This window comes from Stegodyphus dumicola, chromosome 6, assembly GCF_044657685.1.
Source record: "Stegodyphus dumicola isolate Sdum_Otavi_A_Nest chromosome 6, ASM4465768v1".
NCBI lineage: Eukaryota > Metazoa > Arthropoda > Arachnida > Araneae > Eresidae > Stegodyphus > Stegodyphus dumicola.
Genome location: NC_140773.1, coordinates 81632088 through 81659221, shown reverse-complemented (window position 1 = coordinate 81659221; position 27134 = coordinate 81632088). Strand labels below are relative to the sequence as shown.

General features: G+C 31.6%; 1 protein-coding gene across 5 annotated transcripts in view; it reads left to right on the top strand.

Annotated features, from left to right (window-relative positions):
* LOC118195399 (cilia- and flagella-associated protein 251-like) overlaps positions 1 to 27134 on the top strand; it is a 158387-nt gene that overhangs the window by 84522 nt on the left and 46731 nt on the right. For all 5 annotated transcript variants that reach the window (XR_015041669.1, XR_015041670.1, XM_085818581.1 and 2 more), the window contains 4 exons: positions 8475 to 8618; positions 13407 to 13489; positions 18509 to 18680; positions 21578 to 21669. Coding sequence is in view for 3 of the 5 variants with exons in the window: in XM_085818581.1 (XP_085674707.1) it covers positions 8475 to 8618; positions 13407 to 13489; positions 18509 to 18680; positions 21578 to 21669 (491 nt within the window). In the remaining 2 variants the exon portion in view is untranslated. The remainder of the gene's footprint in view (positions 1 to 8474; positions 8619 to 13406; positions 13490 to 18508; positions 18681 to 21577; positions 21670 to 27134) is intronic.

The window sequence follows — 27134 nt, the reverse complement described above, 5'->3', positions numbered from 1 at the left end:
ATGGCAATCCTAAAACTGCTTTGCAGAAAATCCATCCCACCACGCTTGTACATTTCGTAACAATATCAACATAAAGCTAACTGATAGTAAAATGCAAATAGAATGCCACTTATCTTTCTAACATGTCCAACTATTATAAATGTAAAATATTTAATGCTCTTTGATAAATTTCATAAAGTTTATTTTATTCTCAAACTTATTAATAATTATGTTAATTAAGTTATGTTTAATAATAATGCCTCCTACTTACAGATCTATTTATTTTTAGGATGGTATCACAAAAGTTAAAATTCAGCCATAGATAATATTTTTAATTGAATTTATTCAGTTCCCATTCACTCATTTGGTCCTTAATTTGTTTCATTCATGATCCTTTAAAGTCCTTAATTTCTGTGTGCAGAAGTGTGTACGAACCCTGTTATATAACTGAAAGCAGTCAAATAGCTCATAGTGAGTGCTGGCATACTGTTAGAGGAATTGTAGCAAAAATATCAATTAAAGATGTTGCTTGTTTCTTTGGCATTGATTTTTCAATAATTTCTCAAATGGTAAAACAATGTCCAGCAAGTCAATGTGTTGTCCACAGCCCTGTGCCAGTTGACTTGTACTGCCCCTTTTGAAGATTAGTATATTATTGTAATAGCCAAGCAGAATCAGTGACTGATCTTTACAATTGTTCCGTCCATGGTTGCAACATCACTTGATAATTGTGCCAGTACTATACACAGAAGACGTCACATAAACGGATCACATGCCCAGGTACTAAGTATTTGTTCCATTACCCACTCAGTTCAAAAGGGCAAGATAAAATTGAAGTTGTCAGTGTCTCAGTTGGGCTCTCTCAGATTGACACAACGTCATTTGCTCTGATGTGCGTCTTTGGCAAACAACTTTTGTTGGATTTGGTTTGTCTTGGAAGACCCATACAGTTGACTGCTGTTTTTCAGACTCATATACATAGATCCATGATTTGTCATCTGTGTAGATGTCATACACAGCCTTTGATGCACCTCGGAACATATTTTTTGAACATTTCCGTACGGCAATCGACATGAGTCTTTTTTTAAGTGTTTGTCAGATTATGCGAGATCCAACACAAACAAATCTTTTTTAGGGCCGAATGTTCATGTAATATCTTATTGATGCTTCGCTTGTTATACTAATGCAGAAAGTTGCCTCAATCTCACCGTATGTCACATGATGATGTTGCTTTATTAGTTCATGCACAGCATTGATATTTTCTGGCACAACAACCAGTTTTGCATGACCGTCACGGAATTCATCCTGGAGTGAATGTTGTTGCTTCAAGCCAGTCATAAAAGGAACCTATTAGACCCTTTCCTGGGCTTCATTCCTGTATGTTCAAATTTCAAATGGCATCATTCAAAACATGCCTATATCACTTTCCCACTATATCCTGTAGAAAATGTTTTGTTGTTGTTATTGTTATTGTAAATCACTTTTTTTTTGGCTGTATTTTACATACTGTCAATGATTTTTTAGTTCATTTAGCAATTTTGTTAAAGATTTTTTTATCAAGATGGTATAAGACTTTTCACCTAAGTTGCCTTTCAGCATCTTAATGCAAGATGTCACTAATACATAGTGAATGGCTGTACCATTTTACTTCTATGCAATTGAAAAGTATATAAATAAAAATTTGCATATGTAGCATATTGCAACATGCTTCTGTAACATTTCTTGTTGGAATTCACTCAAAATACAGGGTTGTGTGTAACTTTATCAATAACCGTGTTTACATGATCGTTTCTAACTTAATAATAATAATGAAATGAGAATCTTTTGGTTAATTTAAAAGAGCACATGTGCATAAATGCAGTGAGAGAGAAAGACAGTCATATATACTTCAAATGAATACATGCATGTGTATTGAGACTTGAAATAACTTCACTGGGCAGAACATTCCAGTAAACCTTATTATATATATATTTGTTTGTTATTGATTTCTTGAAATTTTCTGTTTTTTTCTGGATGTTTCAGCTCTAATAAATGTTTCTTTAATGTGCACAGCATTTAATGTGAAACTAATCATATTTTTTTCTTACTGCAAGTTTAGTAAAGTAAGTTCTGTTTGTTTGTTTTTAGCTTTAAACATCCATTTATTAATGACCCAGATGTGATATCATCATATAATTTTAAAAAATTAAATATTGTTTCCGTCTTTGTACAAAAGCATGTTTTTTTTACAATGCATAAGCATTTTCACTACCTTTATGTGCAATGTCATTTTAACCAAAGTTTTACTTTTCCATTTTTATTGATTTTACTGTCATTTACTTAACTTCTGAAAGCCAGAGTAAATTCATTACTTCTCTTTATTTTTTAATTTTTTAAAAAGTCTTTATTTAGGTGAAAATTTCAAATAGATTTAATAAAATTAGGTCATTTTTATTTTTATTTGGATTATTTTGAAAGTAAATTATTTATTGTTCTAAAATCTCTGAAGGTATAAAACCTGTCAAAAATAATGTAAAGAGACTCATAATTTCTTAAGAATATCACTGTAGGACAGAACAGGAAAAAACTAAAGAATTTTGAAAGATTTTAATTAACAGTTTATAGCTAATTTTCTTAGTGCTAATAATTCGGTATTTTTGATATAATAAGGTTAGATATACTAATTCAGAAGTCAAACAACAAAAATCAGCGTTATATTTACAAAATTTTCACAGGACTAGTTTCGATGGTTTTACCGAACCACCATCTTCAGCTGCAAAACCGCAAATGAACAAGATAGGAAATAATGATTAGATAAAATAAGAAAGACTGGACAAGAATAAGCAAGTGGCGCCATCTGTTGGCGAAACCAGAACTAAAACATAATTTCTCTAAAAGCCGAAGGCAAATTTGGATTGGAATTAGGATCGTTAACTAGAACAGAAAGATTTTTATGAATGTGAAATGCCTCTAGAAAATCCAGTTCTCCAATGGAAGATGTTTTTTGAATAATTTTGGCAGCAGAAAAACTGAAAGTGTGGTTTTCGGACCAACAATGTTGAGCAACAGAAGACTTCTGTGTTTCCTTTTTTCTAACATATGCCTCATGTTCCTTGACACGAAATTTTAAGGCTCTCTTAGTTTGGCCAATGTAAATTAAACCACACTGGCAAGGAATCCTATAAATACCCCAGGAATTCATATCCGGAATGGGGTCCTTGCGTATAGAAGTCCGAATTTTATTGATGGGAGAATAAACAATCCAAAAGTTAAATTTCTGCAAAATATGTGCAACTTTATAGCTAATTGATGGAAAGAAGGGAATGGCAACAGAATTTTTATAATCTCCTAAAATAAGAGTGTGGCTTTTAGTGTGTTGAGATGAGAATTTTTTAACTGCTTGATTAATAATGTTGGGTGAAAAGCCCCTGTCAATAGCTATTGCTTTTAAATAATTTAGTTCTTTATCAAGGGCTAGTTTGGAGGAGCAAACTTGAAGAGCACGGAAAACATAGGAATAAAATGAAGCTAACTTTTGTTTAGTCGGATGACATGATTTAAAGTGTGGTGGAAGGCAAACCGATGAAGGTTTACGGTAAACTGTAGTACTGAAGTTGGATGTGTTACGTGTGACCAGAATGTCGAGAAACGGAAGAGAATTGCAAGTCTCAAGTTCAAAAGTGAACTGAATAGCAGGATCAATAGAATTCATTGTTGAAAGAACTTTATTTAAATCATCTTTATTACCTTCAAACAGAGTAAAAGTATCGTCTACGTAGCGGAACCATGCTGGGAAGTTTAAAGTTTCAAACAATTTTGATTCATAATAATGCATGTAGATATCAGCCAGGATAGGACTGAGGGGGCATCCCATGGCTAATCCCTCAGTTTGCTTGTAATATTTATTTTGGAAAACAAAATGTGTTTGTTTCAAACGGAGTTGAGTGAGAGAAATTAGCTCATCAATTTCGATGCAAGAGAAATGAAATTCGCGAAGTCTGGTTTCTAGACATCTTAATGCACCCTCTAGTGGGACATTGGTGAATAATGATTTTACATCAAAAGAAACCATGAGTAAATTTCTAAGAGAAATGTTTTTAACCTTTTTTACAAACTCTATTGCATTTTTTATGGTGTAAATGTTATTGTCTAATAGAGTTAAAAATCTAGAAACTAAATATTTAGCTAATGGATACGAGGCAGTACCTAAATTTGATACAATAGGGCGGAAAGGAATACCACTTTTATGAATTTTGGGAAGAGCATATAATCTGGCACAATTCGCAACAGATGGGATAAGTGAATGTTTTAAGTTGCCTGAAATGATTTGCGAAGATTTGATCGCAGTTTTTATTTTTGACAAGTCCGAAGGTGAAGGATCTTTAGGGATCGGATTATATGGTCCTTCGTTTAAGAGTTTAGTGACACCATCGATGTAAGTGTTCCTATCCATGACGACTATCTGGCCACCTTTGTCGGCCTTTGAAATAATAATATCCGGGTTAGAATGAATTTCACGCAATGTAGCCCTTTCTCTCGTAGTTAGATTTGGTTTCAAAGGTTTATTATTGAATTTCACATTATGAGCGATAAGATGCCTAATCATTTCTTTCTGTGAATCTGAAACTTTACTGAACTTGAAAGCTTTTTCGATAGGAGCCAAAATCTTTGGAATCGAGGGTTTACAGGTTTGTGAGAAGTTAAAATTATATTTTAGAATTCTCTCTTGTTCTTCTGAAAGACTAACATTAGAAATATTAACTATAGGCTTGATGTTTACAATGGGAAGATTTTTTGAACTACTTGAACTGGAAGACTGTAAAAGAAGTTTATCGAATTTAACTGCAAGGGTGTTTTTATGACGGTTAACTGCATTCTCCGTTCTAGACCAATACTTTTGTTCAAGGGCAGTGAATTTTGGATATGATTTAGCGAGTTCCAGATGAAGCTTATAGAGTTCATGTTCAATTTTGGACAATTGTTGACGTGTATCCCTTATCACGGACCGAAGTAAGGCAAGCTTGCAATTTAACAGAATTCTTGAAACGCGACTCGAAGGTTTTTGATTAGATTTGATTTGAATAAAATTGGGGATCAAATTTTTACATTTACATTTAAGTAAAAAGTCAAGATGATTCAGGAATTTTTGCCGTTTCAGGCGTAATTTAGTGAAACGATTAACGGATGAAGGCATAATAAACAATGCAGAAAATCAAACTAAATTAACTGAGAAATAATAAAGTACACACAAAACAGCAGAAAAATCCCTCACTGAAATGAATAGAAAACAAAACTTTTGTAAGCAGAATGCATGAAATCAGACCATTTTGATTTTCTGCAGTTAACCGTCATAAAAACTCCCTTGCAGTTAAATTCGATAAACTTCTTTTACAGTCTTCCAGTTCAAGTAGTTCAAAAAATCTTCCCATTGTAAACATCAAGCCTATAGTTAATATTTCTAATGTTAGTCTTTCAGAAGAACAAGAGAGAATTCTAAAATATAATTTTAACTTCTCACAAACCTGTAAACCCTCGATTCCAAAGATTTTGGCTCCTATCGAAAAAGCTTTCAAGTTCAGTAAAGTTTCAGATTCACAGAAAGAAATGATTAGGCATCTTATCGCTCATAATGTGAAATTCAATAATAAACCTTTGAAACCAAATCTAACTGCGAGAGAAAGAGCTACAATGCGCGAAATTCATTCTAACCCGGATATTATCATTTCAAAGGCCGACAAAGCTGGCCAGATAGTCGTCATGGATAAGAACACTTACATCGATGGTGTCACTAACCTCTTAAACGAAGGACCATATAATCCGATCCCTAAAGATCCTTCACCTTCGGACTTGTCGAAAATAAAAACTGCGATCAAATCTTCGCAAATCATTTCAAGCAACTTAAAACATTCGCTTATCCCATCTGTTGCGAATTGTGCCAGATTATATGCTCTTCCCAAAATTCATAAAAGTGGTGTTCCTTTCCGCCCTATTGTATCAAATTTAGGTACTGCCTCGTATCCATTAGCTAAATATTTAGTTTCTAGATTTTCCACTCTATTAGACAATAACATTTACACCATAAAAAATTCAATAGAGTTTGTAAAAAAGGTTAAAAACATTTCTCCTAGTAATTTACTCATGGTTTCTTTTGATGTAAAATCATTATTCACCAATGTCCCAGTGGAGGGTGCATTAAGATGTCTAGAAACCAGACTTCGCGAATTTCATTTCTCTTGCATCGAAATTGATGAGCTAATTTCTCTCACTCAACTCTGTTTGAAACAAACACATTTTGTTTTCCAAAATAAATATTACAAGCAAACTGAGGGATTAGCCATGGGATGCCCCCTCAGTCCTATCCTGGCTGATATCTACATGCATTATTATGAATCAAAATTGTTTGAAACTTTAAACTTACCGGCATGGTTCCGCTACGTAGACGATACTTTTACCCTGTTTGAAGGTAATAAAGATGATTTAAATAAAGTTCTTTCAACAATGAATTCTATTGATCCTGCTATTCAGTTCACTTTTGAACTTGAGACTTGCAATTCTCTTCCGTTTCTCGACATTCTGGTCACACGTAACACATCCAACTTCAGGACTACAGTTTACCGTAAACCTTCATCGGTTTGCCTTCCACCACACTTTAAATCATGTCATCCGACTAAACAAAAGTTAGCTTCATTTTATTCCTATGTTTTCCGTGCTCTTCAAGTTTGCTCCTCCAAACTAGCCCTTGATAAAGAACTAAATTATTTAAAAGCAATAGCTATTGACAGGGGCTTTTCACCCAACATTATTAATCAAGCAGTTAAAAAATTCTCATCTCAACACACTAAAAGCCACACTCTTATTTTAGGAGATTATAAAAATTCTGTTGCCATTCCCTTCTTTCCATCAATTAGCTATAAAGTTGCACATATTTTGCAGAAATTTAACTTTTGGATTGTTTATTCTCCCATCAATAAAATTCGGACTTCTATACGCAAGGACCCCATTCCGGATATGAATTCCTGGGGTATTTATAGGATTCCTTGCCAGTGTGGTTTAATTTACATTGGCCAAACTAAGAGAGCCTTAAAATTTCGCGTCAAGGAACATGAGGCATATGTTAGAAAAAAGGAAACACAGAAGTCTTCTGTTGCTCAACATTGTTGGTCCGAAAACCACACTTTCAGTTTTTCTGCTGCCAGAATTATTCAAAAAACATCTTCCATTGGAGAACTGGATTTTCTAGAGGCATTTCACATTCATAAAAATCTTTCTGTTCTAGTTAACGATCCTAATTCCAATCCAAATTTGCCTTCGGCTTTTAGAGAAATTATGTTTTAGTTCTGGTTTCGCCAACAGATGGTGCCACTTGCTTATTCTTGTCCAGTCTTTCTTATCTTATCTAATCATTATTTCCTATCTTGTTCATTTGCGGTTTTGCAGCTGAAGATGGTGGTTCGGTAAAACCATCGAAACTAGTCCTGTGAAAATTTTGTAAATATAACGCTGATTTTTGTTGTTTGACTTCTGAATTAGTATTTATTCGGCGTGTTATTGTGTCTTAATTAAGGTTAGATATATTCAGCCCATATGTCTATGAAGAATTTATGAATACACTTTAATTTTTATTGTATTTAATTTCATATGTCCAGTTTTATAGTTAACTGTTTATCCATTTAATGGATAAATTAATTTTATCTGGCATGTAATTATCAGTTTTTATACATATTTAGTATTTATTTTATGCTACTAGTGATATAACTATAGTTCTAATATGTCCTGCTGAAGAATATTATTTTTTATTGCAATGAACAGGGTTTAGATCATTTTTTCAATAATATTAAAATCTGAATTTCTGGATAACCATTCTGAATTAATTACATCCCTTATAAGTCACAATTTTATAAAATCTAGTCATTGCCACCTGATACAAGGGTTGCTATTTATATTTCTGGCCTAATAATGAAAGAACAAATGCTTCAATACACTTCTTTCCACTCCACATGATTAAATCCAAAGCATGTGTTTTGAATACATCAACCACCATTCATCAGTTGGCGCAAATCACATTTGTTTAATTTAGCATTTAACAAAGTAAGAATCACTGCGATTTTTTTCTTGACTGATACTTTTCATAGCATGAAATCTTTAAAGTTATTTGTCATATTAATCTAATTTATAGAATTTTTTAAGGTACAATTTTGTCTAATAACTTAGTACACTAAAGCATTTTGAAATTTATTAAGTAAAAAATAATATTAACTGATGCATTTAGATCACAATTTTAATTTTTAAAGAGTGTTTTTTAATTTGCTGTACGGATAATTCAAGTAGGAATACGGATTGTATTGAACACCAGAGTGGAAAAAATTGTGAAATTCCTGAAGCTGGTTCTGAAATTTGAAGTGACAAATTTGTGTTAACTTCTATTAAAATGCTAAGTAGGTTCATATTTATGTTATTCATTTATGTTTTAAAATTTTGTGCAAACTTGCAAATGTTCTGTTCATATTTTTCACAAGGTTCAGTATAATCTTTCAAGCTCTAAAGCCCTTGAAATAGTTGTATCTGAGAGAATAAGATTAGAAGGAAAGCCTGTTCCAATATGCATGAGTTGGTATCCATTATTTGGCCTATCCCATTTGATAGCTGTTATCAGTGATGACGTAAGGCATATTTATGTATCTGATCAGTAATATTTTAATATTTGCAACTAAAGAATTTTTATTTACTTATGTGTAATTCATTTTGATTCTAGACTTGTAATTTTTAATTGTGAATATTTGATGTCTATTATGTTTAAATATTGTAAAATAAATTTTTGAATATGAAATTTAATACTTGTGTATTTATATAGAATGTATTCAATTTATAATATTAAAGCATAAATGAATTTCTGTATTTAATGATTTTCTATGTTTTTAAGAATAAATTTAAGAAACTTCTAAAAAGAGGTTTGATTTTAAATATTCAAGTAATTGTATGAAAATATAAAATCTTGATAATTATAAGCTTCTGTCCTAGTGCATTTTACTTACAAGGATAAGAACTTAATTTAGAACTTTGCTGGTAGTTCCTGTGACTATTGGTTAGCTTTGTATATTTGATTCTTTCTATACATCTTCTGGCCATATTATATTAATATTAGCATCTTTATATTCTTTTCCTGCATTTCAATTATTGTTAGGTAGATGCATGAGTATATAGAAGGATAGGCTGTAAAATGATCATACTGTACCTAGTATTCAGTCAAAGATTATTTAATAGTTCACATTTCCACTAGAAATAATTTACACTCGTGTGCAAAATTAAGAGAGTTTGCAAGCAAATTATATCTGTTTTTATGAAAGGTATTGAACCAAAGGTACTAATTATGCCACTGCAGAATTATGCAAATGTTCAGAGTTGAATACATAACCATACATATGCGTGTTTGCAGAGCTGTGATTGTGGAGATCATAAGTGCATGAGTGGTTTCCAGCAATTTCTGTGCTTGTACTCCTTCGCAACATTCACCATGTTTCTCGTATGTTTTGGGTATATATTTTATAAGGGTCTAAGGTATTTTCTCCCTAAATTTCAATACCTTCATAGTGTAAATAGAAGCACACTTGATGTGCATTCGGAAGGGCTGGAGGTCAAATCCGGGCAAGGGCATTGCACATTTCTTCAATTTCCTCATACCCAAAAGTTTTAAAAGACTCTACAGTAGTGCCTGAACTAAAAATGGTGGTCAATAATCTGTCACCAACAGGATTTGTTGATTGGGATCCCTTAATCCCCAATCACTTTTTAAAAGGGGGAATATATAAGGTATTTTCTCCCTTCTTTTCCACTTGCCTTTGTGGTGTTATTGGAAGCATGCTCAATGTGTATTCAGGAGGTCTAGGGTTTGAATCCCAGTGAGACAGCATTGCAAATTTCTTCTGTTTCCTTACATGGTGGGAAAAAACTAATGATTCGACAATGTTTCAGACAAAACGAATAGCCACCAACGTATGGCATAAGGTAGAGAATTGTCAATAGATTGGAGGCCAACCACAAATGTAGGTGGCGCTATAGAGCTCAGTGTTATGCCCAGTGTCATCTATAATTTATGGAAGCAGTTCCAGAACACTGGATCCATATTGAGAAAACCTGGGCAAGCTCGATCAAGATCCACAATGACAAATAAGGGTCATTAGGACTGCTACAGCTTCACAATTCTCGTGTGAGCTATGCTGCCACTGGAACTTTTAAATCCATGGTCTACAGTTGTTCAAATGCTTTATGAGATATGACAATATGCGCCTTTCAGCCTGGACACTGATTTTCAGCATACCTATATCTAGAGAGAGCCTGAAATATGGTACCATTCCTTCCTCACCAGGGAAAAGAATTATTATGGTTGCAGAGGTGTAATGGTTTGAGCAGGTATTATGTTGGATGGCAGGGTATTTTTCAAGGGTGCACTTGGTCCTGGGTTCTTGTTAATGGATGACAACACTACTTCACATAGGGCTTAACTGGTTGTTGATTTACTGGACAGTGAGGATATTAGCCTCATAGATCAACTAGTGAGATCTTCTGACTGAAACCTTGCAGAGCATGTCTGGGATTCTCTTGGAAGGGCAATTTAATCTTGCCATCACCCTCCAAGATCCATCATGCAGTTGAAAACTGCTTTGCTGCAGGAGGGGCATCAACTGCTGCAAGGATTCCTCAGTTGAATCCTGTCCAGTATGCCGTCATGCTACACAAGCTGACTGGCTGTGAGAGGGGATCATATCCCACATTAGACTAAATTTTAGTTCAATATCACAATGTGGATTTTGGATGTGTATGTAAAATGAATTTTAAATGATACATCTCTTTCTTTGTTATAAATGTTTATTCACACTGAATTTCATGAATGAATTAAAATATGCCCCTTAGTTTTTCAGAAATTGACATAATGTGTAAATTTTCTGTTTTGCACATGAATGTGTATTAATAAACATTTTTTAACATACTATTATTCAAATGTTTATTAACTTTAAAAATTATATTTTGTATGGCTACATCATAAAACTTTCCCTCTTGCCATTTGAACAATATAATAATCAGTCTGAGCTCTAATATTTTCAGTGCCCTAAGCTAACAGTATGATTAGTTCTCTGCATAAATTAAATATATTAGTAATTCAATGCCCATTCCCTAGTCTTTTTTCATTTCATCATTATCACTATTGCACAATGAGTGTTTTATTATTATTATTATTATTATTATGAAGGGACAAGTGAAAATTACTGTATGTTAAATCTTAGCTGCATAAATATGTACTTCATACAACATATATGTACCATTATAACTATGTTTTAGGAATCCAAAAATTTTTGTATGTTTCCCATCATTGTTTGTATATAGCAAAATGTATAGACAAGCTCTCTGATTCATGTTATCCAACATTTAAAGCATCCCTTCTTGGATGGTTTCATTAATGGCAATTTTTAGCTCATTATTTGTAAATAACAGTGTTGCAGCACAGACTATTGTTGCATTATCAGGTTCATAAGGTTTGAGCTTCTTGGATGCCAGAGAAGCAGAGTTTGAAAATTGTCTTATCAAATTATTCATAAAGATTTTGCTCTGATGGCATCATACAGGCAATGTGAACTGGGCAAATGCCTCTTCTTGTTGGAATCTAGCAATGCACAGGCTTCCTGCTGAAGTTGCATGCTTGAGTGAAGCATTATTACTCACATTTACGTAGAATATACTGACTTTGTGTGCACTCTCTACATGAACTCATAAATAATTATGATGATTTTATTTCAGATATATTTTATTAGAGATGGAGTGGACTCGCTTCTTCATAATAAGTAGATTTTTCAAAATGTTTCATGTATTTTCTGTAGTCTTAATTTGAGCTTAATCATTTCTATTTTTAATAATTCTTCATGGTCCAGTCGCTACTGGGCCAAGTCCAGTAAGTTCCTTTTTTTTTTTTTTTTTTTTAATACTTGCAGTACCAAATGAAAATTTTAAGAAATGAATCATGAGAATAGAAAGTAATATAAGAAAGCATATAATCAAGAGAAGCTTGCACTTAAGAAGAAAAATTTTATTTTTTAAAAAAGGGCAGTTTGTAATTTTATCTGTCCATTAAATATATCACAGTTTTTGGAAATCTTCATAGCTGTCAATCATAAACACCAGTAAGTTTTGTGCTATAATATTATGTATTTAAATTTTAGTTAAAAGTTCCTGGAATGTTAGCAGAATAAGTGACCCTAAAATATTCCAAAGAGTCCTTCTTGGCCAACTGTTGGTTTAACTTTCACCTGTCAACACTGCACCATATCAAGAAGGTTCCATATCAAGAAGGAAGATAAGACATACAACTTATGGTCTTATAACTGAGAGCCCCAATTTTAAGAAAATTTCATATCCTTTATGAAATATGTTTCTCACCTACACCTGCTTGCCTACTTATAAGAAATTTTTTATTTCTAATATTATGAATGATGAATTCTTCTGACTGAAATTTGTTCAGTAATTATATATTTTAACATACATAACCTTTTTTTGTTTTATAACTAAAACATCTAATTCTTTGTGTATTCATCAAAATTTGGTTTTTATCTAACAATTTTAGTATTTTCCGTTTTAATGCATCTCTTTCTGATTAGTCAATTTTTGCTAAAATTGTTTTCTTTCTAATTTATGAATGCTTCTGTAAAGCTAATTGATTTTTTGAATTTTTTATTTTGGTTAGTATGGTAAAAGCTTTTTATATTTATTCAGAATCATACATTAAATTTAATATGTATATGTTTATTATTATTAATCGTAGAGTCCTAGTTGTTATTGGATGTTTTTTCAGAATTTATTAGTAGTATTAAGGATTACTTAGCATATTGGCAACTAACAATGTGAACTTAACATCTATATCAATTATCTGTTACTTTCTTATTGAGAAGTTTAGTGATAAATTTAGACTTTTTACTAAGAATACATATTAAACATAACAAAATCTGAATTTATGCAACTCATTTATTGGAAATGCTGCTCAACCGGGATAGTGGTTAGTGACTCTTGCTGCTGTACTGAAGGATCTGGGCTTGAATCCCAGAGAAGGTTTAGATGTTTGTAAATATATAGTGCAGTGCAGCATGGGGGCACTCTAAATATGCGGCGAGCCGAAAGTCCTCTTGAGAGGTTGGTGGTAGGGAAAAAGAGATGGGAGACCCTCAGACCTGTCTCCCCATGTTGCTTTCTGTCAAAATTGATGGCAGAACTGAACAAAGTCAAATAGTTACCTGTAGGGCGGCTCTTGCCAATGACAGGTGCAATCTTGCATTCTTTGCCTCGATGAATTTCGTGAGCTTGTTCTGATGTTACTATCAGACAAGTGAGATAAGTAATGACAACCACATTTATTGTAAATAATTATATATGTAAATGATAGATTTTTATAAAGTAATTTTTTACAGAGTAAACTAAGAATATATAACATTGAAGATGAAAATATGATTCGCATGGTCTCTTTGCCTTTGTATGAAGAATCAATAAAACGGTAATAGTTTATTTTTCTTATGACTAATAATAATAATTATTATTATTCTTAGCCTGCCTCGCCTCTCATTGGGCACTACAGGTCATTCGTTATTAATTAATTACAAAGCAAATTACATTTATAAATACAATTTGATGTTGGTTTTTCCAATTTACATTGAATAGTTATATTAGTGAAAACAAGTTTGAATAGTAATTTGAATATATATATGAAAAAGTGAGTTATTTACATATTTATAATATTGTCAGCAACTATTTAACTACCTGTCTTGAATAAAATAATTTAAAAGAAAAAGTTATTGGTCTTTGTGATGATAGTATGAATTCTAACTTTGGAGGACCTGATAGACATGGAGAAAATAATGTGTTTGTTAAACTAAAACGAAATCTTAACCATGGTTTAATCGGAGTTGAATGTGAAGTGCATATTATCCATAATACTATAAAAACATCAGCTGATGTTTTACCACTTGATATAGAAATGATTATTTCTAAGATATAGAAATATTTTAAAACCTCCTACTGTTAGAGCAGAAACACTGAAAAATTTCTGCAATTTTTTAGAAACCAATTTTTTAATGATATAGGGTCCATCTTCACAAGCAAGATGGTTAGCTTTACTTCCCACCATTGGAAGGGTACTCTAAATGTTTTGCCACTAAAGGCTTATTTTCAATCTCAAGAAAAAGTGTCCTATGCTTATTTTAAAATTCTTTGAAAATACAGTGGCTTTATTAACATCCAGGCTTATATACTTCATAAAGTTATTATAACAATTGAAAATCAAGCTGTCTTTATATTTGATGTAATTATTTCAACAGATGCTCTGAAAGCTTCAATATTGAGCAAGATAGAAGATAACTTTATTCCAATAAATGTTAACAAAACTCAAACATGAAGAGAATGGAGATGTGTCACAATAAGAATTTCTTGAATTTTGAGAAGCTTTCATTCTGTCAGACTGCTCTTACTTATTTGGAGAAATGGATAAAAAAATGTTTCATTTGATGGAAATGTACAGCAGGATCATATTAATTGGATTGAAACAGCCTTTTTGTTAATTAATAAAATGATACCAAATTATTGGATTAATTATAAATTATTGGAAATTGATATATGTGAGGAATATGTGTCCTTTAAATAATGTATCACAGAAGGAAAAAATCTTGGAATTCCAAAAAAATAAGATGTGCCGAGTTTAGAGGTGGATGATTTGATTTGGTTTATTTGGCTTTGGCAAAGTGCTTGAGGGTTATCTGCCTAAGGCATGCCTTCATGGAGGACTTTCTAAGGGACACTGGCTCATATACGTGTTACACATGAAGAAAACCACGAAAACGTCCATGAAGCCAGCCCATTCAGAGGATTTGAACCTTTGAACTGAACTACCAGTGTTCAGCGACTTTACCACTCAGCTGCTGGTGGGTCACTCAGAGGTGCATGGAAATAACTGCATGTTTTAATAAGAACTGAACTCCTTGCTGAAATGTTTTAAAATAGCCAGAGTTTCTCTTTTGTCTTCATGGCACTAATGCTGCAACTGAGGGAGTATTTAACATTATGAACAGTTTTGGAATAGTGATAAGACACATCTTAAAGTGGATGCTTTGAAGTCTATGTTAATCACCAACTAAATTTTGATGAATATTGCATAGACTTTTATAAGAAGATCAGAAAAGATAAAGAATGTTCTAAGAAATATTCATGCTTCAGAGAAATATAAGGTTACTTCATTAGAATAATTTAGAAGGGTTACAAATTTGTTATTTTGCTTAAAAATGAATACTGCACTTAGATTTGTTCTTTATTTATTAAAAAATATTATATGTCTCTATTAAAAAATAGAATAGAAATTATTTATTTTGATGTATATATATATATATTGACCTACATACCACTTCCATCAGAATAACATTAATAAAATAATTAATTTGTACAAAAAAATTAGGTAAATTACATAAAAAGCATCCCTAATTTCAAACTTCGAAATCTGGTGACCATAGTTTTAATACCTTATAGCACTTAGAATTAATATCTTTTTATATATATTTAAGTGTTTCAATTACATGCGTATCGTTCAGACTAATAACCCTGATGTTCATATTCTGAAAGCAGGTTATAAGCATTACACATATAAACACTTTTCACAATATTTCTCCTGTGTAATTTTTATTTGCACTAAATACTTTAAGAATATGTTGAAGGGAATTTGAGTAAATGTGAAAAGTTAATTCTCAGAAATTTTAAATTCTTTATATTAGTTTACAACATACTATTAAGGTTTGTTATTTTTTAGAACATACAAGACCTTGTATTTCTCTTTCAAAACCTTTCTCAGTTATTGTTTTTCCAAATGATGGAATGATGAAATAAATTCACATTATTAATTGCATATTACTCTTATTCCTAAAAAACTGAGTCTTTATTACCACATAGCTTTTCTAAGGGCTTTCTTTCTGGAAAAATATGAATAAGTTTGCAGCTTTAATTTTCCAAATATTTAAAACCTTCTTTAAATAGTTTTATAGTATGTGTCATAACTGTAAGAAATGGTAATTGATAATGTAAAATACACAAATGTGAGAAGTAGTACCTTGTTATAGATGGCTCCTATCCTGTTTTAATAACTTTAAATCAGGATGCTTTTCTTTCTGATATGAAATTTTGGTATTCAGTGTTTATTATAGATTACTTGATTTTTCAGGTGGGAAATATTAAAAATCAAAGTAAAATTCCAAGTACATTATTAGAAATTATTAAGATACTTCTTTGTTTTACTTTCATAAGTTTGAAAAGCATAAATTACTCCATTTTCATTATGTAATGCAACATTAGATACAACTTAATGCAAATAGAATTAGAAATTCATCCACAGCCATTACAGCCTCTATCGTATTTAAATTAATCATGTTAATTAAAATGACAGGACAGTTATTAGGCATAAGTTCAGGATCCACCTATTAGTTACTCTGAGTAAGCTGATATAGCCCTTTATACTAGCTACTCAGATTAACAGCATCTTCCTGTAGTGCTATTTTGGTGCCAAAGTACAGTTGTTGTCTGGTGAAAATGACATCGTAAGCTCTGCCACCACTAGTAGTGTCCCTGCCTGTCCTATCTTTTATGTGTATCTACAATCTTAACGTAAATTTTGATACTTTTGGTTGTTAGGGAAACCAGTAATTTGTGACTTTGTATTTAACTACTGAATGTTAAAAAAACTGGGCATGCAGTTCATAGATTTTTTTTTTACTTATGCAGTATAAACTGACAGTGGTTATAATAGGGTTGCACTGATACTTTAAATATGCATTCTGGTCACACAATTGTTACAACAGTGTTACACTACTGCTTAAAGGAATACACTAATGCTTAAGTAATATGTTGACATACTAAGCAAATGGAACATTTAACTGCTTTCTTTTTGTTCCAGTCCAAACCGCAGGTTGATGTTTCACCCTCTATTTATGCCCATGTTATTTCTGGGCTGGACTGTTCAAAAGAAGCACACCAGAAAGATTAAAGGCAATCTATTTCTTATATACGGAAATTTTGTTTTTTCATATTTTGCATATTTTCTTGACTTGCTTAAAAGAAAAGCTAAAAATGTTCCAGAAATTAAATATGAATATGTATATTGTTCTTACATTTATTATTAGGCAAAAATAATTTCTCATGTTTAGCACCGTTTTAGTTTTTCCCTGATAGCATCATCAACATGGAGTAGCATCTCGCTGTACACCTTACTGTCGAGGGTTTTACCTTTTTCCAGATACTCTTTGTGGGTAATAACCTTGGCAATCTGACCAGATACAAAGCATAATCTTTTTGTTAGTCAAACTGGCACTTTGCGATGCTGATGACGAGCTCACTGGGTGCAGATCAAACCCTTTTTTTGGCCTGTGTTGTTGAAGAAAATCCACTTTTCATCACGAGTGATGATCCGGTCCTGAGTTTGTCCTTGCATTGATATTCAAGCAGGTCCAAACACATCTGTCCTTATCTACTTGAATTAGTTCATGCATCACCCAGCGATTGAACTTGTTCATCAAATTTATGCAATGCATAGTTCAACTAATGGACATGACACTAATATCTAACACCTTAGCAAGCTCTCGAGTGGTTGCATACGGATCTTCTGCATGTTCTCACAGGCAGTCCTCATCAACATCAGTAGGCTGGCCAGAGCACTCTGCTTCTTGAATGTCATAGTTTTTGTTTTTGAACTTTCAGTACCAAACTTTCACAGTGTCATATTATATAGCATTAATACCAAAGGCTGTGCACATGGTTTACATAATTTTGTGTCATTCTGTAGCTGATGTTTTGCAACAGAATTGGAAGTAAATGATGGTTCTAATCTCCTAGCATGGTAGTTCCATTTCAGGCACCTTATACTTAATGATATTCTTTTACAAATTTCACAACACACTGTTCTAAAGCCAGTCTCTTTCTTTCAAATGCCAAAAGTTGTTTGACAAAATATGATTAAACATGCCAGCGCACACAGTTTGTGCGGACATTATTTGTGGTGGCAGGAAACTTTCATTAAAACACCATAGATGGGATGTGTCTGTTATTATAGAAAGAGCACTGCTAATTAGTGTAGAAGATTATTGTGAATTTAACTAATATAATATCATTATTGTAATTTTTATGACTAATTTCAGGTTTAATGTACATTTCTTCATTTAAGTTGATTTGTAAGCATAATAGATATTCTCACTCTTCATTTACTTAGACTGAATCATCAGCAAGTTAGAAATGATTATATGATATTAAATATTTATATGTATTCCTTGTATTTTTATCAAGTTCACTTTCATAATGTTACTTATATATATATATATATTTTATTATTATTATTCTAAAACTTCTGTTTGTAAATTTACTTCAAATTGGGGAAAAAATATTTTTGAGCTATGTCTAGAAAGAAAAATGAAAATAGTAATTTTAGTAATAATAGTATGCTTTAATATCTTAAGGTTTATTAATCAGAGGTTTATTTTTTTTTCACTAGATTTATCCTTTTGGAGGGTGTAACAAATACAGAAGATTATTTTTCTGCAACTGCTGAAGGATCTTCATACAGATGTTTTGTTTTTCAAACAACTCACATGATTGGTCTAACCAAATATCCTATTGATGGAAACCCAAATACAAGTTTGGCAGTTGCTAGTCATTCTAACGGTGTAAGTCTTCCTGATTTATGTTCAGTTTAATATATATAATTTATTAAATGAGGTGCACAGTTTTCTGAAAGCAAGCTGAACATTCCTCGGTGTAGAATTTGTAAAAATAAAAATCTGATTTTTTTTTTAGTACATGTACAGTAAAATTTTGAATTGGTAAAATTATTTTTTCCTTGTGTTCTCCGTATTGTAGATAATGAGTTGCACTGGACCAATAAGACACACCACAGATTTATGAGGCAATTTTTTGAAAAAGTATTTTATTACAAAATATTTAACCTTAATTATATTTTTAATTTAATTTAATTTAATTATTTATTGTGTGTGTTATTATTACTATAATTTACTCCAACACTCGGTAAGTTTACCTCTAGCTGTCTTAATGTTGTCACTAGCTTTATCACTGATTGTTTAAACATTTGTATCTTTTATTTTTCAAAATTTGAATTATGTTTGCTTCCAATTAATTCATTATATGCCACATTTCTTAAAGACTTTTGTCTTTGATAATTGTTTTTCTTTCTACAGTTTCCTGTGAATTTTCATTCAGATATGCTCTTTTGGAATTTGTGACAGTTTCATTTATCCATCTATAGTAAATTCATGATTTGCTTAGCTTTCCATGTATTAACGTAATTTTGAATATTAAGATACATTATAATTTTAGGTGACTTAGGTCTCAAGTATAAAGATGTATCTTATAGTCTAAAAGTTATCATCATTAAAAGGCTGGGTATCTTTAAATAAAATATTTGCAGGGATACACTAATAAACATTTTTACTGGTAGTAAAAAAAAAAAAAAAAAAAAAAAAAAAAATAGCTGGAATTTTAATAACCAGGATATTCAATTTAAACTGTGAATTAAAGCTGCCATATGCAAGTTTCTGTCTCAAGTACCTATGAATAGGAACTATCAAGTAAAGATTATGCATTTTTCACCATCATGTTGAATTGCATGTAACCTTGTTGAAGTGAGAGGGAAAAAACTGTATTGATGGATGTAAAGTGTATGCATATATATATTTGTGTGTGCAATATTGTAATCTGTTTACTGGTCTCACAATTAAAGACTTGAATAAAAATTTATTAGTGTAATTATTTATCTTCAGTTCTTCTCTGAAAATTTTCTATAAATACCTATGTCCAGAAAGCTTTATGAAAAGCAATTTCATGATTATAAAACGTACTACATGTATGTTAATTAAACATGTATCACAGACATACAAAAGAATAAAAAAAATTATACAGCAATGATAATAAAATATTCAAGCTATTGAAAAGTAGACTGCATATTTCTTGCAGCATTTCTGTAAATAAGAAATGGATAACAGGAATTCTTGTTGTTGTTCCACTCTTCCATATTTTTCATTAACTAATATTTTCTTTAGAAGCTCTTTGTTGGGTGTTGTGTGGTCATAAAAGTCACTACATGAATATTTGGTATATAATATATATATACACCCATATAATCGACTTTTTTCTGAAGACAATTATAGAAATGGTCATCAGAAGTAGTTTGTAGTTGAAAAAATGTTTTGTACTGCCATTGATGCATTTAGCCCTAAAACCAATTAATTAGATACACAATAAGTTTTGTTTAAAATTCCAAAATATTTTTCAATTTCGAACAAAAATCCCAGACATAATCATAAACCTGGACATCTGGTCTTCCTATGTCTATGATGGATTTCCAGAGAGTTTTTATAAGCACCTGTAGTATGAAATTCATCCAGTAATGTTTTTAGTAGTTAGTCAAATCATTGCCTGAAATTTCATAAATTTTTTTAATTATTTTTTGCATAGATAATGGTAATTCCATCGCACTTAGTGCAATTGATGAGACTTATGAAGTGAAAATATTTATCTTTTTTGTGCACCTTGTTTTTTATATATGTTGGTTGCAAAATTTTACATTTTCATGTATTTTTTTATTTTGAAATTACAGTGATAATTTACATCAGATTTAATATTTTTAAAATTATTTCAATTAGTATTCTTTAAAGACTTAAAAGATTAAAGCTAATATTAAAAAAAACAAATATTATTTTATTCAGTTTTAGTTCTTTGATCAATTAAATACTATTGGCGGAATAGCATTGCTTTTTTATTGCATTATTATTTTTACTTCAAGTTAAAAAAATCATGAAATGACTTAAAGTTTTCAAATGCCTAGTACATTTTTGTTTTTCACGCAACTTAATTTGCAATACTTGAATAAGATTACTTGAAAGGATAAATTTGGAAGCAAAGTAAAGATTGAAAATTATTATCTCTGTTAAATTAAGTGCAAATGAAGAACATAATTTCAACTTTTTCTAAAAATATGAGAAATTAGAATGTTTTTAAGTGATAGGCATGTTAATAAAATGTTTTACAGGTTGATTATTTTTAATTTTGATTACAGTTTTACTTTGTTATGACAGTTAGTAATTATCAGTTTTGACATACTGATTACTTTTTCTTTAGTTAGCATTCTTTTTTTTACGATTTAGATCTTAAGAATCCATGTAATAAAAAATAAGTAAAGCTAAATCTAATGCTAAAATATCTTAAGAATTCTGTAAAATTGATGCTTATTTATTTTAATTGTAGTAAGTAACTGTATGTATATCTGTTGCTTTATATGTTTTGGCAACTTATATAAATTACAGTGACCCTTTTACATATCTTGCTTTAATACAGCTTTTAGAAAATGGTTTAGTTAAATTTTGTGACTTTATACTGCTACCTAATCCATAAAACAGCATTTCTTCATAGTACCTTATGGCTGAATGAGAAATTATAAAGAAGTTAAACGTTTTGGAAATTTTTGCTAAATTTTTAAATTTCATGTGAATGCTTGGGTTATATAATATTCTAAACTATAACTTACATTTTATTTGCCTCATTCTTTTAGATATGCACTGTAATTCCTAACAAAGAAGAAACTTTTTTATTTTCTGCTGGAATTATGGATTCTTGGATTTATTTGTATGAAATCAATCAAATGTATGTAATTATTTTTTAAACTTTCTTATTCACTGTTGATAAAGGTACCTAATTAAGAAATTGTTTTATATCCTTTGTTCTTTTGCTTATTATTTCGATTCATTTTTCAAGTGTAGTTTAAAACACAACTCTTTTAATCCACCAATCTCTTTGTGTACCTGTTACACACAATTCCCATCGTTTGGTCCTCGAGACATTAGAGTAAATGGAATACATCTTGCAATTTTTTTATATGTGTTAAACCTTTTTTATCAAGGAAATTAGAAGCTGTTAAAAATTCTAAGTTCTGAAAAACAAAAATATTTAAAAGAATTATTGAAATATGTGTAAGAGTTAACCTAATGACAAGGTTTGGAAAATGATCAGATGGCAAGGTTTGGGTTAGGAAAATGATCATATTTAAAACTTTTTAATTTTATGTTTAATTTATTTTCTGTTCTTGATAAAGAATCATAGAATTAATAAAAGTACATAATAAAATCTGGCCCTTAAATAATGAAATTATGGTTAATTGTGTATGATATTGGGGATAAATTCAGTTATATAAATAAGATTTTATGTAATTGTTTTGTAAAATCTGATTAATGTTTAATAATCTGATTGTGAAGTACTAATGAATAAAGTACTCATTCATTACAGAGGATTTCATTTCTTGTCTCTGTGAAATTTTTCGGTAATAAATTTTTGAAGTTGTAATTTTCCAAAAATTTTATTAACCTGTATGTTACTATAAGTATACCTGTGATATTTCTGTCATGAGATGGGTTCTTGACATATTTAACATAATTCAGAAGTCAAACAACAAAAATCAGCGTTATATTTACAAAATTTTCACAGGACTAGTTTCGATGGTTTTACCGAACCACCATCTTCAGCTGCAAAACCGCAAATGAACAAGATAGAAAATAATGATTAGATAAGATAAGAAAGTCTGGACAAGAATAAGCAAGTGGCGCCATGTGTTGGTGAAACCAGAACTAAAACATAATTTCTTTAAAGGCCGAAGGTAAATTTGGATTGGAATTAGGATCGTTAACTAGAACAGAAAGATTTTTATGAATGTGAAATGCCTCTAGAAAATCCAGTTCTCCAATGGAAGATGTTTTTTGAATAATTTTGGCAGCAGAAAAACTGAAAGTGTGGTTTTCGGAGCAACAATGTTGAGCAACAGAAGACTTCTGTGTTTCCTTTTTTCTAACATATGCCTCATGTTCCTTGACGCGAAATTTTAAGGCTTAGTTTGGCCAATGTAAATTAAACCACACTGGCAAGGAATCCTATAAATACTCTAGGAATTCATATCCGGAATGGGGTCCTTGAGTATGGAACTCGGAATTTTATTAATGGGAGAATAAACAACCCGAAAGTTAAATTTCTGCAAAATATGTGCAACTTTATAGCTAATTGATGGAAAGAAGGGAATGACAACAGAATTTTTATAATCTCCTAAAACAAGATTGTGCCTTTTAGTGTGTTGAGATGAAAATTTTTTAACTGCTTGATTGATAATGTTGGGTGGAAAGCCCCTGTCAATAGCTATTGCTTTTAAATACTTTAGTTCTTCATCAAGGGATCGTTTGGAGGAGCAAACTTGAAGAGCACGGAAAACATAGGAATAAAATGAAGCTAACTTTTGTTTAGTCGGATGACATGATTTAAAGTGTGGTGGAAGGCAAACCGATGAAGGTTTACAGTAAACCGTAGTACTGAAGTTGGATGTGTTACGTGTGACCAGAATGTCGAGAAACGGAAGAGAATTGCAAGTCTCAAGTTCAAAAGTGAACTGAATAGCAGGATCAATAGAATTCATTGTTGAAAGAACTTTATTTAAATCATCTTTATTACCTTCAAACAGAGTAAAAGTATCGTCTACGTAGCGGAACCATGCTGGGAAGTTTAAAGTTTCAAACAATTTTGATTCATAATAATGCATGTAGATATCAGCCAGGATAGGACTGAGGGGGCATCCCATGGCTAATCCCTCAGTTTGCTTGTAATATTTATTTTGGAAAACAAAATGTGTTTGTTTCAAACAGAGTTGAGTGAGAGAAATTAGCTCATCAATTTCGATGCAAGAGAAATGAAATTCGCGAAGTCTGGTTTCTAGACATCTTAATGCACCCTCTAGTGGGACATTGGTGAATAATGATTTTACATCAAAAGAAACCATGAGTAAATTTCTAAGAGAAATGTTTTTAACCTTTTTTACAAACTCTATTGCATTTTTTATGGTGTAAATGTTATTGTCTAATAGAGTTAAAAATCTAGAAACTAAATATTTAGCTAATGGATACGAGGCAGTACCTAAATTTGATACAATAGGGCGGAAAGGAATACCACTTTTATGAATTTTGGGAAGAGCATATAATCTGGCACAATTCGCAACAGATGGGATAAGTGAATGTTTTAAGTTGCCTGAAATGATTTGCGAAGATTTGATCGCAGTTTTTATTTTTGACAAGTCCAAAGGTGAAGGATCTTTAGGGATCGGATTATATGGTCCTTCGTTTAAGAGTTTAGTGACACCATCGATGTAAGTGTTCCTATCCATGACGACTATCTGGCCACCTTTGTCGGCCTTTGAAATAATAATATCCGGGTTAGAATGAATTTCACGCAATGTAGCCCTTTCTCTCGTAGTTAGATTTGGTTTCAAAGGTTTATTATTGAATTTCACATTATGAGCGATAAGATGCCTAATCATTTCTTTCTGTGAATCTGAAACTTTACTGAACTTGAAAGCTTTTTCGATAGGAGCCAAAATCTTTGGAATCGAGGGTTTACAGGTTTGTGAGAAGTTAAAATTATATTTTAGAATTCTCTCTTGTTCTTCTGAAAGACTAACATTAGAAATATTAACTATTGGCTTGATGTTTACAATGGGAAGATTTGAACTACTTGAACTGGAAGACTGTAAAAGAAGTTTATCGAATTTAACTGCAAGGGTGTTTTTATGACGGTTAACTGCATTCTTCGTTCTAGACCAAGACTTTTGTTCAAGGGCAGTGAATTTTGCATATGATTTAGCGAGTTCCAGATGAAGCTTATAGAGTTCACGTTCAATTTTGGACAATTGTTGACGTGTATCCCTTATGACGGACCGAAGTAAGGCAAGCTTGCAATTTAACAGAATTCTTGAAACGCGACTCGAAGGTTTTTGATTAGATTTGATTTGAATAAAATTGGGGATCAATTTTTTACATTTACATTTAAGTAAAAAGTCAAGATGATTCAGGAATTTTTGCCGTTTCAGGCATAATTTAGTGAAACGATTAACGGATGAAGGCATGATAAACAATACAGAAAATCAAACTAAATTAACTAAACAATAATAAAGCACACACAAAACAGCAGAAAAATCCCTCACTGAAATTAATAGAAAACAAGACGTTTGTAAGCAAAATGCATGAAATCAGACAAGCAAAGCACAATATCCAAATATACAAAATATAAACATAACTTGAAAATTGCAAAAAAGTACTTACTGAAACTCATGCAATCACAAAATGGCGGCCAAAGAAAGCAAAAAGTAAGCCTGTTTGGGGCTTCTATAATTAAGACACTATATTGTTTGACTTCTGAATTAGAATTTATTCGGCGTGTTATTCTGTCTTAATTATAGAAGCCCCAAACAGGCTTATTTTTTGCACGTGGTGTGGCCGCCATTTTGTGATTGCATGAGTTTCGGTAAGTACTTTTTTGCAATTTTCAAGTTATGTTTATATTTTGTATATTTGGATATTGTGTTTTGCTTGTCTGATTTCATGCATTTTGCTTACAAACGTTTTGTTTTCTATTAATTTCAGTGAGGGATTTTTCTGCTGTTTTGTGTGTGCTTTATTATTGTTTAGTTAATTTAGTTTGATTTTCTGTATTGTTTATCATGCCGTCATCCGTTAATCGTTTCACTAAATTACGCCTGAAATGGCAAAAATTCCTGAATCATCTTGACTTTTTACTTAAATGTAAATGTAAAAAATTGATCCCAAATTTTATTCAAATCAAATCTAATCAAAAACCTTCGAGTCGCGTTTCAAGAATTCTGTTAAATTGCAAGCTTGCCTTACTTCGGTCCGTCATAAGGGATACACGTCAACAATTGTCCAAAATTGAACGTGAACTCTATAAGCTTCATCTGGAACTCGCTAAATCATATGCAAAATTCACTGCCCTTGAACAAAAGTCTTTGTCTAGAACGGAGAATGCAGTTAACCGTCATAAAAACACCCTTGCAGTTAAATTCGAAAAACTTCTTTTACAATCTTCCAGTTCAAGTAGTTCAAATCTTCCCATTGTAAACATCAAGCCAATAGTTAATATTTCTAATGTTAGTCTTTCAGAAGAACAAGAGAGAATTCTAAAATATAATTTTAACTTCTCACAAACCTGTAAACCCTCGATTCCAAAGATTTTGGCTCCTATCGAAAAAGCTTTCAAGTTCAGTAAAGTTTCAGATTCACAGAAAGAAATGATTAGGCATCTTATCACTCATAATGTGAAGTTCAATAATAAACCTTTGAAACCAAATCTAACTGCGAGAGAAAGAGCTACATTGCGTGAAATTCATTCTAACCCGGATATTATTATTTCAAAGGCCGACAAAGGTGGCCAGATAGTCGTCATGGATAGGAACACTTACATCGATGGTGTCACTAAACTCTTAAACGAAGGACCATATAATCCTAAAGATCCTTCACCTTCGGACTTGTCAAAAATAACAACTGCGATCAAATCTTCACAAATCATTTCAGGCAACTTAAAACATTCACTTATCCCATCTGTTGCGAATTGTGCCAGATTATATGCTCTTCCCAAAATTCATAAAAGTGGTATTCCTTTCCGCCCTATTGTATCAAATTTAGGTACTGCCTCGTATCCATTAGCTAAATATTTAGTGTCTAGATTTTCAACTTTATTAGACAATAACATTTACACCATAAAAAATTCAATAGAGTTTGTAAAAAAGGTTAAAAACATTTCTCTTAGAAATTTACTCATGGTTTCTTGTGCTGTAAACAAGCAAACTGAGGGATTAGCCATGGGAAGCCCCCTCAGTCCCATCCTGGCTGATATCTACATGCATTATTATGAATCAAAATTGTTTGAAACTTTAAACTTCCCGGCATGGTTCCGCTACGTAGACAATACTTTTACTTTGTTTGAAGGTAATAAAGATGATTTAAATAAAGTTCTTTCAACAATGAATTCTATTGATCCTGCTATTCAGTTCACTTTTGAACTTGAGACTTGCAATTCTCTTTCGTTTCTCGACATTCTGGTCACACGTAACACATCCAACTTCAGTACTACGGTTTACCGTAAACCTTCATCGGTTTGCCTTCCACCACACTTTAAATCATGTCATCCGACTAAACAAAAGTTAGCTTCATTTTATTCCTATGTTTTCCGTGCTCTTCAAGTTTGCTCCTCCAAACGATCCCTTGATGAAGAACTAAAGTATTTAA